Source organism: Panthera leo, chromosome B1, assembly GCF_018350215.1.
Source record: "Panthera leo isolate Ple1 chromosome B1, P.leo_Ple1_pat1.1, whole genome shotgun sequence".
Classification (NCBI taxonomy): Eukaryota; Metazoa; Chordata; class Mammalia; order Carnivora; family Felidae; genus Panthera; species Panthera leo.
In genome coordinates this window covers 53,786,824-53,806,298 of record NC_056682.1, presented here as the reverse complement: position 1 = coordinate 53,806,298, position 19,475 = coordinate 53,786,824, and the positions used below count along the sequence as shown (strand labels likewise).

The 19,475-nt window shown below is 35.3% G+C and overlaps 1 protein-coding gene across 2 annotated transcripts in view; it reads right to left on the bottom strand.

Annotated features, from left to right (window-relative positions):
• GLRA3 (glycine receptor alpha 3) overlaps positions 1-19,475 on the bottom strand; it is a 198,290-nt gene that overhangs the window by 74,910 nt on the left and 103,905 nt on the right. For both annotated transcript variants that reach the window (XM_042933891.1, XM_042933892.1), the window contains exon 4: positions 6,995-7,218. In XM_042933891.1, the coding sequence (XP_042789825.1) occupies positions 6,995-7,218 (224 nt within the window). The remainder of the gene's footprint in view (positions 1-6,994; positions 7,219-19,475) is intronic.

Genomic DNA, 19,475 nt, shown 5'->3' with positions numbered 1-19,475 from the left:
AATAGCCATCACTCCTTTTCCCCTCTCCCCTGCCCCCACATTAACCCTCAATTTGTTCTCTGTATTTAAGAGTCCTTCTGGATTTGCCTCCTTTTTTGTTCGAAACTACCTTTCCCTCCTCCCTTCCCCCCATGGTCTTCTGTTAAGTTTCTCAAGTTCCACATATGAGTGAAAACATACGGTCTCTGTCTTTCTCTGACTGACTTATTTCACTTAGCATAATACCCTCTAGTTCCATCCATGGTGTTGCAAATGGCAGGATTTCATTCTTTCTCATTGCCAAGTGGTATTCCATTGCATCTATAAACCAGATCTTCTTTATCCATTCATCAGTTGATGGACATTTGGGATCTTTCCATGATTTGGCTATTGTTGAAAGCGCTGCTGTAAACATTGGAGTACATGTGACCCTATGAATCAGCACTCCTGTAGCCCTTGGATAAATTCCTAGTAGTGCTATTGCTGGGTTGTAGGGTAGTTCTGTTTTTAATTTTTTGAGGAATCTCCACACTGTTTTCCAAAGTGGCTGCACCAGTTTACATTCCCACCTACAGTGCAAGAGGGTTCCTGTTTCTCCACATCCTCACCAACATGTGTTGTTTCCTGAGTTGTTAATTTTAGCCACTATGACCAGTGTGAGGTGGTATCTCAATGTGGTTTTGATTTGTATTTCCCTGATGATGAGTGATGTCAAGCATCTTTTCATGGGTCTGTTGACCGTCTGGATGTTGGAAAAGTGTCTATTCGTGTCTACTGCTCATTTCTTCACTGGATTACTTGTTTTTCAGGTGTTGAGTTTAGTAAGTTTTTTATAGATTTTGGATACTAACCCTTTATTTGATATGTCATTTGCAAATATCTTCTTCCATTCCATTGGTTGCCTTTTAGTTTTGTTGATTGTTTCCTTTGCAGTGAAGAAGCATTTTATCTTGATGAGGTCCTAATAGTTCATTTTTACTTTTGTTCCCTTATCTTCGCAGACATGTGGAGTAAGAGGTTGCTGTGGCTGAGGTCAAGAGATTGTTGTTTGTTTTCTCCTCTAGGGTTTTGATGGTTTTCTGTCTCACATTTAGGTCTTTTATTCATTTTGAGTTTATTTTTGTGTATGGTGTAAGAAAGTGGTCCAGTTTCATTCTTGTGTATGTTGCTGTCCGATTTTAAATACTTTACATTATTTCTCAACTCATTTATTCCTTACTACAAGTTTATAAGACAGATAAACTGTATTATCCTTATTTTAGAGATGAGGAAACTAACAGGTCAGCTCACCTGACATTACAAGGAAGAAATTAGTAGAGCTGAATTTACAACTCTGGGAGTCCAGCTCTAAGTACCTCTTAGAACTTTAACCTCTAAGTACACTGCCTTTCAAAGGCATTGAAACATTTTTCATGAAAATGAGTTCTCTAATTAATATGACTTTACAAATTTTATGTTTATATAATGCAAGAAATGATACATTTCAGTCAGTATTAATTATTACATTTAAAGTAAAAGATAACAGGGACACCTGGGTGGCTCAGTTAGTTGTGTCCAACTTTGATTCAGGTCATGATCTCGCAGTTCGTGGGTTGGAGCCCTGCGTCAGGTTCTATGCTGACAGCTCAGAGCCTGGAGCCTGCTTCAGATTCTGTGTCTCCCTCTCTCTCTGCCCCTCCCCTGCTTGTGTGCTCTCTCTCTTTCTCTCTCTCTCAAAAATAAATAAATAAACACTAAAAAAATAAAGTAGAAGATACATAAATAATTCTTTCAAAAAATCAGAGAAATGTAATTAAACTTAGAAAATATAAGGAATTCCCCCATTAATTTTATATATTTACTTGAGTGTTTTGGTATTTTCTTATGATTCTATAAAGGTCAAAAAACTTTCTGGAGAAATTGGATTGTTGGAGCACTAGAAGGGAGATTCTAACTAGTGTTCTAATCTGGAATTTGTTGTCATTTGATTTTAGAGATGATTATAAAGCTTATCTATCCGCCACCAGTGAAATCTCAGTATTATTGATGGTTACTTAAGGAAGCTGATGTAAGCTAAGGACCTCTTCACAGAAATATGCATAATCACACACAAGCAAAATTCTTCTTACAACGGCTATTTTATGGTATTGTAAATTGATTACCCTTGAATAAACAACATCTTTAAAAAGCATCTGTTGATAAGTTTGCCTTTTCTAGTAAAAATTAATGTTCAAAAAATACATATTGTATAAGTAAACCTTAATTCCTTTCACAACCGAATTTCAAAGAAAGAGTGATTATATTTAGTTTATTTTTTTTATTTTTTTTTAACATTTATTTATTTTTGAGAGACAGAGAGAGACAGAGCAGGAGCAAGGGAGGGGCAGAGAGAGAGGGAGACACAGAATCCGAAACAGGCTCCAGGCTCTGAGCCATCAGCACAGAGTCCAATGTGGGGCTTGAACTCACGAACCATGAGATCATGACCTGAGCCAAAGTCAGATGCTTAACCGACTGAGCCACCCAGGAGCCCCCAATTATATTTACTTTAAATGAAAGTTGAAGTTGTGTTAGGATCTTTGGCAAGTCACTGTGCATAGCATTATTGATATAAAATTTCTTCCCATTTTTTTATTTTTTTTAATTTTTATTTTTATTTTATTTTTTTTCAGTATATGAAATTTATTATCAAAATGGTTTCCATCCATTATTTGATTTTAATGAAAATAATGCTCCTGTAATATAAGCAGTAAGGTTGAGTGAGTACCTATTAGTATGTATTAGTAAAGTAAGCAGTAGATAACATTAAACTGCCTCTGATGTGCTTCCATTATTTTGTGAGGATTTTGCCATCCTCACTTTACAATTGACAAGATGGAGACTTAGATTAATAACTTGCAAGTGTGCATACAGTGTTGATTTACAGATTCTGGAAAATACCAGAACTTGCACGTTTTGGGGGAGGGTATTTTTTTGAGGAAGATAAAAATAACTTCACTGTCTATTGTATGCCTAGAACTCTGCTGGGTGCTTTACATACATTATTTCAGGCTCAAGGTAATCAGTATTTTCACTATCATGCATATATGGAAAATGAGCCTTTCACAACCAGAGACTTGCCCTACATCACAGCTGGTAAATCAGAGAGCCGGGACCTGGCTTGGGAGAGACAGTCCTCCTTGGACGTCTTGCTGGGTATGTGCCAAGACTGCAGGCCCTGACTATTCTTTTACCTGAGCCATTTCTCAGGGTTGTCTATACAGCTGCTAATTTTGAGAGATGAGACCATGTTGTTCCTTTAGACAAAGAGAAGGCTTGCTTCCAGCTTGCTCTAAAGCCAGTGGATCCCCCAAACTCAGTGTGCCACAGCCGTGTCATGGACACAGAGTGTGCGTGATACCCATCAGTGCCTGGCTCATCACCCCAGTGAAATTTGGAGGGCAACGGAGCAGTTAGGCAAATTCGCTGATGCTTGTGTTACTTGCTTACAGTGAGTAATACATTCGTTTGTCTCTGACTCAGAGTCTTGCGTCTTCTGTCAGCATCCATAAAATAAGTGAAAGGCTAATTTTATAAGTAGAGTAAAACCAAATCCCAACTTTGACAATCTAAGAAAGGGTCATGTTTCTGGCCCCAAAGGCCTCACTTGAAAAGTACTTCATTTAAAAATTATCAATATAATTCATGGATATCATTTAAAAAGTTCGAAGAGTATAGAAAGCATAAAAAAAACAGTTATATTTTTGTCCCACCCATCTTACCCCTGGTTCAGTTCTAGCTTCTCAGAAGCAGCCTTTCTTTAGATACTCTACTAAGATTTATAGTCATATATCCAAATTGCTATTATACTATGCTTGGTTTTTTAAGTTTGTAAAATTATCCATTTCCTATAAGGAAAAAAATTCTTTTATACCACACTCCATGCACTTAACTCTCCCATAAAACTCAAAATTTAGTTACATAAATATTTATGGTTAAATTAATATTCAGTGCTTACGTGCTATGAACATGTAATTAGGTTCATGGTTACGCGTGGTAGTTTGCTCTAACTCTTGAGTAGCATGTTGTTTTCCTTAGTACTAATAATCGTCTCATCTTAATAGTCAACAAATTCCCTATCAGAGCTACAAATTCAACACACTTCCTATCAGAGCAACGAAGTCCCTCTCAATAGTTAATATAGCAGCTAATCTATCAATTCCTTTTTTTCGTGGGAACCTCTATTTTCTTCCATTCTTTCATTCTAATCAGATAGTAATCCTCTGTATCGATGTTCTGATTTTCATATTCTTTCTTTTCTACTTCTGTATATCTTGATATAACTTCTTAGGAGATTTCTTCACTTCATCTTCCAAATGCTCTACTGGTTCTTTTCACCAAAGTGAAAAACTCTGGTTTACTATTTTCCTGTTATGCTCTGAATGACTCCTTTTATTCCTGTCCTAGAAGGATCTTACTTCATGCATGCAATTGTCTAATCTATCTAGAGATGATTTTTTTTAACGGTCTCTTCTGCTCTCTTCATTTTCTCTTGAGTCAATCCTTTTTCTTTAACTTTCTCCTCTTTTCTCTTTATTTTTCTCTGTATGTTTCTTCTAGCCTCTGCTTCTTTTTTTTTAATTTTAGATTATTGTTAATATTATAGAATGGTCTCCTTTGTCTGTTTTTATTTAAGAATGAGGCAATAAAAACTATTTGGAACTCAGTTAGTAGTGGATGGTTCATTGAGTAATGGTCTTAACTGTAGGATAAAACATGGCTGCACAGATTTTTCCTTTGTGGTTCTCCAATTGTCAGCATCTATAGATCTTTTTCCAGAGGTGTATTCTTCTGACTACTACTACTCAATGAAAGACGTTTAGAACTGGCTTTCAGCATTTTAGGGAGAACAAGAGTTTCACCATACAGTGTGCAAGCCTCATGTAATCTCTATTTTTTTTAGTACAATGACACATGATAGATGCCACCCATGCCTGAAGTCCCTAGTCCTGAAGCTCTTGGCACAACCTCTCCAAGATTTTTTTGCTGTCCTGCTTTCTGCCCATTTCAGAAGGCAAAAAGGCAATTTCTACTCTGAAGGACAAGTGCAAGAAGCTCAGTTGGTTAAGTGTCTGACTTTGGCTCAGGTCATGATCTCACTGTATGTCAGTTCAAACCCTGCATTGGGCTCTGTGCTGACAGCTCAGAGCCTGGAGCCTGCTTCAGATCTTGTGTCTCCCTCTCTCTCTGCCCCTCCCCTGCTCATACTCTGTCTCTGTCTTTCTCTCAAAATAAATAAACATTAAAATAATTTTCTGAAAAAGAAATCTCAGTCTTCTTTCTACAAAGTTTAAATCAATTGTTGTCCTTTTATTTCTTTTCTAGCTCTTACTTTCTGAAGTCCGAGCTGCCTTACATTTCTGAAAGTGTGAGGATATTATTTTCTTCCTTTTGGGCTCCCCCTGTTAGCTTAAGTTTCAGCTCTGTTAAGTCAGTTTTCACAAGTGCATTCATTTTGAAGCTTCCTAAAATATGTCATCATCGCTCATCTGTCACTGTCTTCTTTCCTGTTACTTTCATCCTCCTGTGTGTTAATGCCATTTTTACTCCTTATTCAGTTTATTTTTTGTTTTAGTAGGAAGTACAGATAAATGGATCTGTTCATTTATGGATAAATTCAATAAGCCAGGTCTGCCAGAACATTCTTTAAACAAGCAGGGAAGCCAAATCTGTCATGAAACATCGCAGATGTTTCATTTGTAAATTGAGTGACAAATAGCACAACTCTTGTTAATAAAGAAACTGTTAGCCATTTGAAGATTTTAAAGTCCTGTGAGATTTCTAAAAACAACTCATAAAAAGTGAAGTTAGTCTGTTTATGTGAGCCAGAGTATAACAAACAAAAACTAGGAGCCTGATAGACATCATCTGTTTCACCTGAACTCATACTGAAAGACAAAAGATGCAACTCAGAATCATTTCCTTACTTTCCCCAAAATATTACAAGAATGTAAGCAATCTAGGGGTGCCTGGGTGGCTCGGTCAGTTAAGCATTTGATTTCGGCTCAGGTCATGATCTCATGGTTCATGGGTTTGAGCCCCACATCAGGCTGTGTGCTGACAGCTCAGAGCCTGGAGCCTGCTTCAGATTCTGTGTCTCCCTCTCTCTCTGCCCCTCCCCTGCTCGTGCTCTGTCCTTAAAAATAAATAAACATTAAAAAAGTTTTAAAAATTTAAAAAATGAATGAAAGAAATCTGTAATGAATTGTCCATATCCAACAAGACTTGATATAAACAATGAAATGTCCATATATAAACTAAATAAAGAAAATAATTATGGAAGTTTTAAGATAATCATTTATTTTAGAATATTTTTCAGGTGTGACAAAAATCACCACATATATCCTTTCAAGTTGTTATTTATTGAATTTACACTTATTTGATATTTAATAGACAAAGTTGAATGAGCTCCAAAGTTCAGTAGTCAAGAAATTTTAATATTAGTGTTTAAGTTTTGGTAATAATTATTGTTATGCTTTGGTATTCGTTTTTAAAAGCGACATAGTTTTCTTAGAAATGCATAATAAATAAAATGTAAATAAGATCTTTTCTAAAGGATGAACAGGGAAGCCCAAGGATATTAAAACAAAAATACAAATACCTGAAAGATAATTTATGGAAAATGAATCCCAAACGAGCAAATCCAAATATTCCTTCACTTATAAATATTTAAAGGAAGTATACATTCATAAAAATATAATCACAATGTATGAATCATCTACCACTCAATTTACCTTTAAACTACCCACCAATTTGGCTGATATTAAGAGGCTGTTAAAAATATAGATTTTTCAAGAATTATACAGTTCCTAGATCTGGAACTTGGGTCTATTATTGGTGATTAGACACATTTGGGAAATGGTATAATAGAGGAACTCAAGCAGAACAATGGTAGCCCTTACTCAAAACTCTCAAAACATTCATAAAAAGAAAAAAAAAGAACGAAACAATAACACTGCATTTCACTGAAATCAAGTATTTTAAATCTATGACTCACCTTATTGAGTAAAGAACATTTCCATTCTTGAAAATTCTTAACAATTTATTGTCTGTAGTAACTTCATGAAAGTTGGCACCTTTTTCATTGGCAAAGAACAAATCAGGTTTCCAAATGGAGTCCAACATGGAAGGGTCTAGGTCTAAAGAATCATCAGGGTATTCACTATATGCAAGGCGAGGATCGTTCCACTTCTGACGAAGGAAGATATTGACTCTGTAATCCTATGGCAGAAGAAGGAAAGGGGAAAAAAAAAACCTGCTTTAAAAACTTTAGAATCTTATGTGCTATTCTTTGGATGCCTCTGAATTTTAGCAAAAGCCACTGACCTCCTTGTGAGCTTTCATACCTCACAATCCTCACTCATTACCACTGACAAGAGTTGTTTAAGTTACAAGGCTTTGCCCATGTTTTAGTGATCTAGATGTCTCTAAAGAAAAGGCCACAGAGGAGTACACTTTTATCATGCCTATATTTTGCCATTCCATTCAAATTTAACTTGGTTTGTCAGAATAAAATGTTAGGTTGCTATTAGACACTTGAAGTAAAATATTTTCAGCATCACATTTATTTTCTAGAACCATTTCTTTTCTTAAATATCCAATAGCATCCAGAATGCATTTAGTGAAATTTTCTTGAAAGCTGTCTTCTAAAAATGACTATATATACTTCTTTACAATGAAGACACATTTCCTCATGTTTAATATAGCAGTGAGTTCCATGAAACAGGTGATTTGGGAAAAATAAAAGGTGATTTTGAAATAAGAAGAGAATAATAGAGGAATATTATTGCCAGTAATCCTTTAAGAAGATTTGGCTGAAGAGTTTTCCCAATTAGACTACTCATAGTTAAGTTTTAAAAGGGGAAGAGTCAGGGGCACCTGGGTGGTTCAGCATCCCACTTTGGCTCAGGTCATGATCTCATGGCTCCTCAGTTTGAGCCCTGTGTTGGGCTCTGTACTGACAGCTCAGAGCCTGGAGCCTGCTTCAGATTTGTGTCTCCCTCTCTCTCTGTCCCTCCTTGGCTCATACTCTGTCTCTCTCTCTCTCTCTCTCTCTCTCTCTCTCTCAAAAATAAACATTAACAAAAAAGGTGGGGGGGAAGAGTCAATGACTTCAATCAAATTCTTGCTCACAATTTCTGGACTAATGTATAGAATGACAAAGATTGATAGCCAGTATATGGATATAAGCACCACCTATGACTTTTGAAATGAGCACATAAATTTTAGATTTTTGAAATGAGCAAATAAATTAAACATGTAGATTTCATTATAAGCAGGAGTAAAGTGAACATTTTAGGAAGGTTTTATTTCCATGGAATATAGCCAAGGCTGGAGATATTCAGAGAAACTGAACACCAGTTTTCATCTATTTTTTTTTATTCTTTGAATACCAAATTACCAGGTATCAGAATATGTAACCAAGCAATCACAAAGAATGTTTCCATAAAATCAGGTCTGGTAGATTGCTTTCTCTTGCAGGGAGGTGAAACTCAGAGTAGTGAATGTTATAAATCTATATGTTCCCCGGGCACCTGGGTGGCTCAGTTGGTCAGGTGACCAACTTCGGCTCAGGTCATGATCTCGGAGTTTGTGGGTTGGAGCCCCGCATCAGGCTCTGTGCTGACATCTCAGAGCCTGGAGCATGCTTCGGATTCTGTGTCTCCCTCTCTCTCTGCCTTTCCCCTGCCCCTGCTCTGTCTCTCTCTGTCTCAAAAATAAATAAGACATTAAAAAAATTTTTTTAAATAAATCTATATGTTCCCTTGATCATTATTTGCACACCGAGACCCTTATCTTCTAACTGCAACTGAGGTTACATACCAGATAATATTTTTTTCTGCTTGCTAGGTACCCCATGTATCTTCCAAAGTGACAATGGAACAGATTTCACTTTGGCTTTTTACCACAAAGTTCACGATAATGTGGAAATCTCACCAGCCACAGGATCTGCAGAACCTGTAAATGGGGATACGTGAACAAGCTTCTACCAGCCAAAGACAGGTCACCCTCTTTTCGCCTAGAATTCAGAGTGCCAAGGAGCAGAGCTCCATGGTTGGCGGCCAGTTCTTGCATCGCTTTGCTGCTCTAAAGTCTGTGCTTCAGCCCTGACTACCACCAAAGGAATAATTTCCCTCTGTCTTAACCATAGGAGAAGATGAAAGCAACCCCAGTTATAATGATGCCTGCCAGGAAAAATAACTGACCACTAAAGAATTTCCTTGGGACTGATTCTTACAATTATATGCATAATTGAGAATACGCTGCAAATGTTCCTCACTGTGAGGCTAAAATAAAAGTACTTTTTTTTTTTAACGTTTTATTTATTTTTGAGACAGAGAGAGACAGAGCATGAACAGGGGAGGGTCAGAGAGAGGGAGACACAGAATCTGAAACGGGCTCCAGGCTCTGAGCTGTCAGCACAGAGCCCGACGCGGGGCTCGAACTCACGGACTGGGAGATCATGACCTGAGCCAAAGTCGGCCGCTCAACCGCCTGAGCCACCCAGGCACCCCTAAAAGTACTTTTTAACCACAGTGTATACAGTAAGATTTGGTTGACTCTCCTTATCCTATGCTATTGGTTTCGTGATAAGCTTTATAGACACAATTTCAGATCTTCCCGAAACACTTTTTGCTCTAAGACTGAGTTTAAAAAAGACATCAAGTATCCTTCAGTTTCTGTTTCTAAATCACACAGGGCAGAAACCACCTGCCACCTGTCACCAAGGCCAAATGTTATATCCATTGTGCTCTTTCTGTGAATAACCAGAAATATCTTTGTTTACTAACATATTTAAGTCTTTGTTTAGGACCAGGGTCTAATGAAAAACTAAAAAATGGCCATCTCTTGATGACCTAGAAACTAAGCTTTTAACAGTTCTCACAGTCTGAGTTTTGACCTGCCTGCAAATGAACATTGTGCTGGGAAGCTTCCCCATTAAACAACCAAATTCAGCATTTTGAAAATAAATGTTTAAAGCTGATTCCTCATAGCCAATGTATCCCATTTACACTAGTCAACCATTTATATTATCCGTGAGTCTTGATCACTTGTGAAAATGTGCAAAGGGTAAAAAATGACATAGTCAAATAATGCCACCTAAGAGAAGTCCTCGTAACTCAATTTGAAATAACTTGCCTATACTAAAAGAGCAAAAATAAAGAAATAAAGACACAGTTTTGCAAAATAGAGATAATGGATGTGTATCCAGCACATGCAGAAAAATTTAAAATAGACCCACTAAAGCCAGCTTCAAAGTGTGTAATAATTCTTTGGCTATACATAAAAGAAAGACTGTTTTATTAATGGGAAGTTCCTCTGTTCACCTGTGCTATACTTCTATAATGGTGAAAATGTAGAAAGGTTATACGCAAGTAAAAAAAAAAAAAGGACAACGATAAAAATGAGATAATATATATTGAGAATGAAATAAATATTTGTATCTCACATTTCTAAAATCTAGATATGCACTGAATTCATTCATAAGTCATATAAGGCAACTGAATTGACTTTTATATGGAATCATCAAATTTTAGGACAAAGACATTTAATGATTCTTTTCCCTACAAACCCCTTTTGCAGTAAACCCTCCAGAAGCTAATTTTATTTTTTCATCATTTTTTCATGCTACATAATAAATGAGTGATTTGTAAATATATGCTATACTATAGTAATTTATTATTAATATTTTACAGTAACAGTGATGAAATACAGCCATTATTTCATAAATTAGAAGAAACACTAATTTTGACCTTTCAGAAGTCAAAATTTATTATTACTATTATTAGAATAGAATGATACACATTAATAACATTAATTTTGTAAGAAAATATCTTGTTGACAAAGTTATATACCATGTTTCGTTTTGAAAGTAAGTATCCATTCAAATGTACTTAACTTTCATGTGTATGTCACATAGTAAATAACAGGCCCAATATTTAAAACTCTTACACTATAAGACACAAAAAAATAATAATTCAATTAGGCAAATATTGTAACGTTTTATATACTAGACCCAGAAGTAAATCTTCTTGGGATCAAATCTCAGCTCTCCCAGTGAACAGCTTTCTAATCTTCCTATGTCTTGTTTTTTCTTCCATAAAATAGGGATGGTTACAACAGTACTTCCCCTGAGAGGGGTGCTTTGAACACTGGATCGATCCACACAAGTATTAGGACCACACTCATTAAATATTAGCTTTTAGATCCTCAGAATTAGAATTCATATTAAATAGGAATTTGGTTGTATTTTCGGTTTATAAATTAGTTTTTGAAATAATAGGCATTTGGGACAGATAATTGTAATGTTGAACCTAGTGACTAGTATCTTAAGGAAAATTTTCAAACTCTTATGATAAGCTTATCATCAACTTTTTGTATTAACTTTTGCATTTCAACATTTATGTATATTTGTATTTCCTGTCTGTATTCAATTGCCCCTCCTCCCCCTGCCTCTATAATTTGTTTGTGTTATAAAGCCCCTTTCCATATAATGTCAAATATAGCTGCTTACATTTCACTCTGTGCCTGATGTTATACTAAGTGCTTCATGGATTATTCCTACTGTCCTCATCACAAATCTATGAGGTAGGTGTTATTATTTGCCTAGTTTTACAGATGTGGACTGTGGGACAAAGATAAGCTAACTAACTTCAACATGGTTACTGAGCTAACAGGTGGAGTAACTGTAATCCAGGCCCATACATTCTGGTTTCAGAGCTTTGAAGAATACGTTGCCCGCATGATTTAGTGCCAGTCATGACTGCCTTGTATGCAAACCAAATGTTTTGTAAATTAATGCAAAGATTCTGGGTTTCTGTGGTTTGTGTTTGCTTGTTTTGTAATAAATTTTGGGGGTTACAGACCAACATACTCACTGACAGGAAATCACAAGTCCTATACCTAAATGTTATCCAATTAAATCTAATAGGTGCCAGGTTGTCATTGCTCCACAATAGGTACCCTGGGGAAAGACCAAATTTAGTAAAAACCACAGCCCAATGTATCACCGAAAATGACACAGAACACAATACTCATCTTTGGCTGCATAAGGGAGTATAGGATTGCTAGAAACTAACTAAAATGACCAGTTGGAAAAAAAAATAGAGAAAAATAATCATCTAATGTTAATACAAGTTGTCAACTGCTTCTCTTCCCTCTGGTCTATGATTCAGTTAAGTTTTAAGTTCCCTAGTGTTTGCAGGTCATTTCCAGTCCAGCAGCCTTCCCCCACTTTCTCCTTTTCTCCCCTGCCTTCGTACTTATTTCTGCCCTCTACTCTCCTTTTTAATCTGTTTCTCTGTCTCTGTGTCTGTCTCCCTCTCTCCTCCTCCCTCCTCCCCACCTCACGCATGTATGTACACACGCATTGCCTCCGTAGGAGTAGCCACCACATTTCTATACTGGTGATGTGTGCAAGTGGGTTTCAGCTGTGTTGTTACAGAATAAAGGAAACCGATCTCAACGATGCTATCGCTGTTGACATCTTGATGTGTTTGTTTCCTTTCTTTTCTTTATCCTACACATTTTCACATAGTTGAAATTATATTGCACATGTGTTTTTGCATCTTTCATTTTCACTTAATGAATTTTTCGCGTTTTCTAATCATTCTTAATTGTCATTCCAATAGCTATACAGTGCATTTTTTTTTCAGTGTTTATTCAAATTCCAGTTGGTTAACATGCACTACAATATTAGTTTTGGGTATAGAATCTAATGATTCAACACTTCATACAGCACCCAGTGCTTATCACAAGTGCATTCCTTAATCCCCATCACCTATTTAACCCCTCTCCCCACCCACTTCCTCTCTGGGAACCATCAGTTTGTTCTCTATAGTTAATTGGTTTGCCTCTCTCTTTTCTCCCCCTTTGCTCGTTTGTTTGGTTGATGCATTTTTTCTTATACAAATAATTTTTCATGTGATGGATTAGGGTCTAGCTCATATGGAATCATACAATTTGCAAACACCTTAAAGGTGTTGATTTACTTACTATAACTAAACATATTTTTGTGTCATGTCTCAAATTTGGACAAAAATTAGGAGTATAAAGTATTATTATTTTTAAGTTTATTTATTTTGAGAAGGAGAAAGCATTAGTCAGGGAGATGAAGAAAGAAAGAGAGAGAGAGGGAGAATCCCAAGGAGGTGCCATGTTGTCAGCACAGAGCCCGACAGAGGGCTTGAACCCATGAACCATGAGATCGTGACCTGAGCCGAAGTTGGTCACCCAACCAACTGAGCCACCCAGGTGCCCCGAATATAAAGTATTCTTAAAAATGAATATGCTAGGCATATTTTCAGAAGATACTTCTTTAAAAATACTCTATTAAAATGTTATTATGAAAATACTCATTGCAAAATAGCACAAAAATAAATATTATCACCAAGTAGAGGATTTTTTAAAAACAACTTGGATGCTTTCCAATGATTGCAAACATTTTCATCTAAAATGATGATTTCATGGAAACTATTACTGCCTTTCTTATTTAAATCTGATTTAATCAGAATGGTTTTACAAATTCAACATTTAGAATATTAATTAATCTTTTGAAAAGATACTTTTTCCAAGGTAAAGAATTCGGTTCCTATCGCTGTTTTTAAAATTGCTGATGATGTTGTTAATGCTATTATTTGAGAATGGTATTTAACCTCATTAAATTATTGGAAACTTATTTGAAAACTGCGATGCTTAACTTGATGTAAGTTTGCCACAGTACATCATTATTCAATGGCTTTCTGTAAAAGTAAATGTGTATATTTAATGGCACATGCATATATTTGAGCACCTCTATGTTGAAAAGTTAAGATGGATCATTTATTTTTACTAAAAATTCAACAAAATTTATTCAAATTAAGTATTAAAGGGGTGCCTGGGTGGCTCAGTCATTGAATGTCAGACTCTTGATTTCAGCTCAGGTCATGAAATCACAGTTCATGAGTTCAAACCCTGCATCAGGCTCTGCACTGACAGTGTGGATCCTGCTTGGGATTCTCTCTTTCTCCCTCTCTCTCTGCCCCTCTCTGCTCTTGTGCTTCCCCCTACTCCATAAATAAATAAATAAACATTAAAAAATATATTAACAGACCAATGTTATCCTCAAATTTATTTAGATTCATTCAACAAATGCTCATCACATATTGCCAAACTGTGATTCAGTTGAGTGCTGATGACACAATATTTACAGATGATCTCTGCTATCACTATGTTGTGCAAGATATATCGTAAACAATTAGCTTTCCACCTTATAAGTGCTCTGTTGGAAGCATTGCACAGCAAGCTATGGAAACATAAGGAATATGTAGCTAACAGGGACCAAGGTGGAAGGATCAGGGAAGATGTCCTTAGGAAAATCTAATTGGGCTTGATCTTCAAAGTGAAAAAAATTTACGTAGGCAAACACTGAAAACATAATAAAATGTATCTCGTATTTTGACACAAAATCCAGTAATCATTGTAATTTTGGATGATTAGCACAGGAAGCTGGCTGAATTTTAATATCATAATTTATTTTTTTCACTTGATATCTATTGAGCACTTTCTATGTAGCAGGCAATTGCAGAGGATTATAAGGTGACTTATGCATAGTGCCTGTCATCTGGAGGTGAATAGTCTAAAGGAAAGGGAAAGGAAGACAATACGAATCAAAGCAGGGGATAAGGAAGAAATATATTATGAAAATAAGAGCTTTTACTGACTTTTACCTGGTGTTATTTTATTTAAAAAATTAAAATATAATAAAGAGTGTGAGAAAACAAGGCTTGATGTGTAAGAAATACAGTTATAGATACAGATATTGATGAAAAACATATTTATGAAGACTTGTGCTTCCAACATAATGGTAGATTGGACACATGGAAGGGCCCACCTATTGTAGATTATTTTCTGAATAAAGGAAATATATATATACTTTTTCAAAAGTTTACTGCCTTCAAGAAAATACCGGGATTCTTCAAAGACAAAAATGGTAACAAAAATAAAAGTTAGCTAAAGCCACAGTAAAAGCAGTGACGGTAGGTAAATACAAAGGTCTAGATTGGGAAACTGAGTCATGTGCCACCACAAAATGGAAAACCCAAACCTGTGACTAAGAATTAACCCATTAGATCCTCAAGTATATCACAGATTATGTTCAGATAAATGTGTTTATAGCAACAGCAATAATTCACTACAGACAAAAAAAGGAGACATGAGCAGGCATGAACTTTAATGGAAATAGCATATCAAAATATGGAATAAACATGTAACATATATTTAAGGAAATAAAAGGTAAATTCAGGACTAGAAGCCAATAATTACCAGGAATATTTGAAAATCATAAAATAAAATAATTATAAAATAAAAACATAACTGTTGAAATTAAAGACTTGATGGATGTGTTAAAGCATATAAGAAACATCTGAATAAAGAATTTTGTAGCACAAACAAAAGAAACTAATGCACAGATACAGGGAAGTCAAACATACCAATAAAGGTAAATAAAAAAAAGTCCATGTGAAGACATTATATTAAAACTGTGTTTAAAAGAATCACCTTTCTATTGCCAAACAATATTCCCTTGTATGGAATAGCACATTTTATTAAAAAAAATAATGTTTACCTATTGAGAGAGATACAGAGAGAGAGAGAGAGAGAGAGAGAGAGAGAACAAGCAGGGGAGGGACAGAGAGAGAAGGAGACACAGAATCTGAAGCAGGCTCTAGGCTCTGAGCTGTCAGCACAGAGCCCGACGTAGGGTTCGAACTCACCGACCGTGAGATCATGACCTGACCCGATGTCAGACTCTCAGCCAACTGAGCCACCCAGGAGTTCCAGCACATTTTATTTAAACATTCATCAAAATAAATGGAGTACTGATACATGCTGCAACATGGGAGAATCTTGCAAATATTATGCTAAAAAAGCCAGTCACAAAACCATGTATTGTAGGATTCCATGTATATAAAATGTTGACATTAGACAAACCTATGGAGACAGAAAGCAGAATAGTAGTTGGGGAGAGGTAAAAAGTGACTTCTAAAGTGTACTTGGTTTCTTTTGGGACAATAAATGTTCAAAAATGGTTGTGGTGATGGTTGCACAACTGTGTGAATACACTAAAAATCATTTAATTATAGACTGACAAGGACGAATCATATGATACATGTATGATACATAAATAATCACCATTATTGGAAAATACTTAGACTGGTGGTGGAGTTTGCATCAATAATGAAATCCAGAATATAGTGGGTTAACGTACTCAAAATATTAAGAGAATATTATAGTTAATTTGATTAGTATACTCAGTAATAATCTTTCAAAATTGAAAGTGAAAAAATCATTAAAGAAAAACACAGTTTTCTCTTGAACATTTATAAAGTAGACTTTTAATTAATGCACTTCAGAAGGACAGAATTAAACAAAAAAACACGTAGAATGCTGCTCTGAAATGCAAACAGAAATGAGGGGCAAGAACTGGAAAACTTTGATATGAATTTGAGCAGACTTCTTCTATATAAAAAATTGCTACGAATGCATAATTTATGCGGTTGAAATGAACTGAAATATTGAAAAAACAATATCACAGGCTATGACTGATCACATAAGACATATAGAAATAAATCTTTAAAAACATGAAAGTTTTACCTAGAACACCTTCTAATTTCTTGAAAACGTAAGTAAATAAATAAATGGGAGGAAACTCCATGATTCTACAAAGAAAGAGGAAATGTTACAAAGGTAACAATTATTTACTAACTAGCTGCTAGATTCAATGTAATTTTTGTCAAAACAAAACAATTTTTTGAGACAATTGATTAGCTAATTACATAATTTGTATAGAATACTACCAAAGGTCCAGGATAGTCAAGGCATTCTTAGAGAAGAAGAAAAGAGTAGAAAGGCTTACTACAGGAACTATTTAAGATGAGTATAAAACTTTAAAACATTATGGTTGGTTCAAAGACAAAGTGATCAATGGGACAAAATGAGGAGTCTAAAAACAACTGTTCGTGTGGTATACGAAGGAAGTAGAACTGCAGATTACTGGTGGCTGCATGGACTACTTACTAAATGGTTTTGTGTATAACAAGAAGGTTAAATTTTATCCCAACAATAAGGTTCAATAAAGCAAGTTTGGATGAATTAAAAGTTCAAACAAGATGGGTTAAAAAAAAACCAGAAAACACCGTAGAGTAGTCTAGCCTTGAGGTAGGGTCGATTTTTTAAGAAGCACAATAGTACTGATCATAAAATAAAGATTAATAAATTCCATGATGTCAAAATTAAGAAATTATTTTTGTAAGATTTTTTATGTTTATTTATTTTTGAAAGAGAGAAGGGGAGGGAGAGAGAGAATCCCAAACAGGCTCCACACTGTCAGCACAGAGCCCAACCCAGGGCTTGAATTCACAAACCGTGAGATCATGACCGAGACTGAAATCAAGAGTTGGATGCTCAACCAACTGAGCCACCCGGGATCCCCTCCAAATTAAGAAATTCTTTTCATTAAAAGCCCACTTAAGAATAATGAAAAGCCAAACCACCCTGGAAGAAGGTATTTGTCACACAGGTATAACTGACAACTGGCTATTGTCAAACTATAAAATATTTCATACTAATCGTTGAGAAAAAGACAAAGAATTGAGTAGAAAAATGATCAAAGGTAGACACATTTCACTGGGCAAAGATCACAAATGTCCAAGAAGTATGTGAAAAGTTGCTCAAACTCATTTGTAAGCAAAGCAATGCAAAATTAAGACATTGAGTTTGATGATATCAGAATTTGGCAAACATATAGAGCAAAATAATCCTATATACACTACTGTTGAAAGTAGAAAAAGACGGGAAAAATTGACATTGTACTGTAAATTACATATGAATACTCAAGATACCAATATTTTAGTTCTAAGTATAGATCCTAAACTCCTGCACATGTGCATGAGGAGACATTACACACTAGTATTTATACTAGTCTGTTAGCTATAGTAAAAAAAAAACACACACACACACACACACACACAAACAAAACTGGGAACTAATCCAAATATGCATTGTCAAGAAAATGGATAATAAACTACAATACATCAACAAAATTAGGTATTACATAACAGTGAAATGAGTTGATACTACTATCTGCAATAAAGAGGATGAATCTTAGCAATGTTAAATTTTAGTGAAAACAAAGGAAATGTCAAAATGTTTATGGCCCTATTTTTGTAAAATTCAAAACCAGGCAATCCCTCTCTCTTTATCTATCTATCTATCTATCATCTATCTATCTATCTATCTATCTATCTATCTATCTATCTATCTATCATCTATCTACCTATGTATCATCTATCGATCTTCTACCTATTTCACTATCATCAAAATTGGGAAAGCAACAAAGGGAATTACAACACAAAATTCATTGTGTTGTATCTATCTATCTATCTATCATCTATCTATCTATCTATCTATCTATCATCTATCTACCTATGTATCATCTATCGATCTTCTACCTATTTCACTATCATCAAAATTGTGAAAGCAACAAAGGGAATTACAACACAAAATTCATGATAGTGGTTACCTAGGGAGATATTAAGGGAATGGGACTGGGGTGGACTATACAGGAATGTTTAATATTGGTCATGCTTTAGTTCTGAAGTTAGGTGGTAGTTTCAATAGTTTTTGCTCTATTACATTATACCTTGTCACTTACATATATTATTCATGTAGTTATATACCAAAATATTGATATCTGAATATGAAATGAATCATTGGAAATGTTCATTGGAACTGTCTATTCATTTATAGGAAATACACTACACTTTGCAGTGTTTTGCCATTGATATACTTTTTGTAAAATATTTTATAATTTTTCCCACATAGTATTAGCATCTTTTTATTGCACATCTTATATGATGTTGTGGTGGGTGGGGTGATGGCCCAAAGATGTGTACATCATAATCCCCAGAATCTGTGAATGTGCACTCTTATTTAGTTAGTGCAAGAGATTTTGCAGATGTGATTAAGAACCTAGAAATGGGATTATCCAGATGGGCCCAATGTAATTACAAGGATCCTTATAAGCGAAATAGAGGCAGAGTCAGTATCAGAGTGATGTGATGTGGGATTGAGTTGGGTTACAATAAAGGAAGGAGGCCATGAGCCAAAGAGGAAGAGAAGCCTCTAGAAATGTAGAAAGAAAGGGAATGGATTCACTCCCAGAGTTCCTCAAAGAAATCTGCAGGCACCTTGATTTTTGCCCTGTAAAACCCATTTTTGACCTCTGAGCTCCAGAACTGTAGGAGAATGCTTTTGTGTCCCTAATCCACTAATTTGGTAACATTTTGTTACCGCAGCAATTAAACAAACAAATCCTGATACATATATGTCTATTAATTGATTTGTATGCATTATCATTCTCATGCTTCAAAGAAGTTTCTAGAACAATAGAATATTTTGCCAATCATTTGAGCGGATAGAACATTTAAGGCAAAAATCAC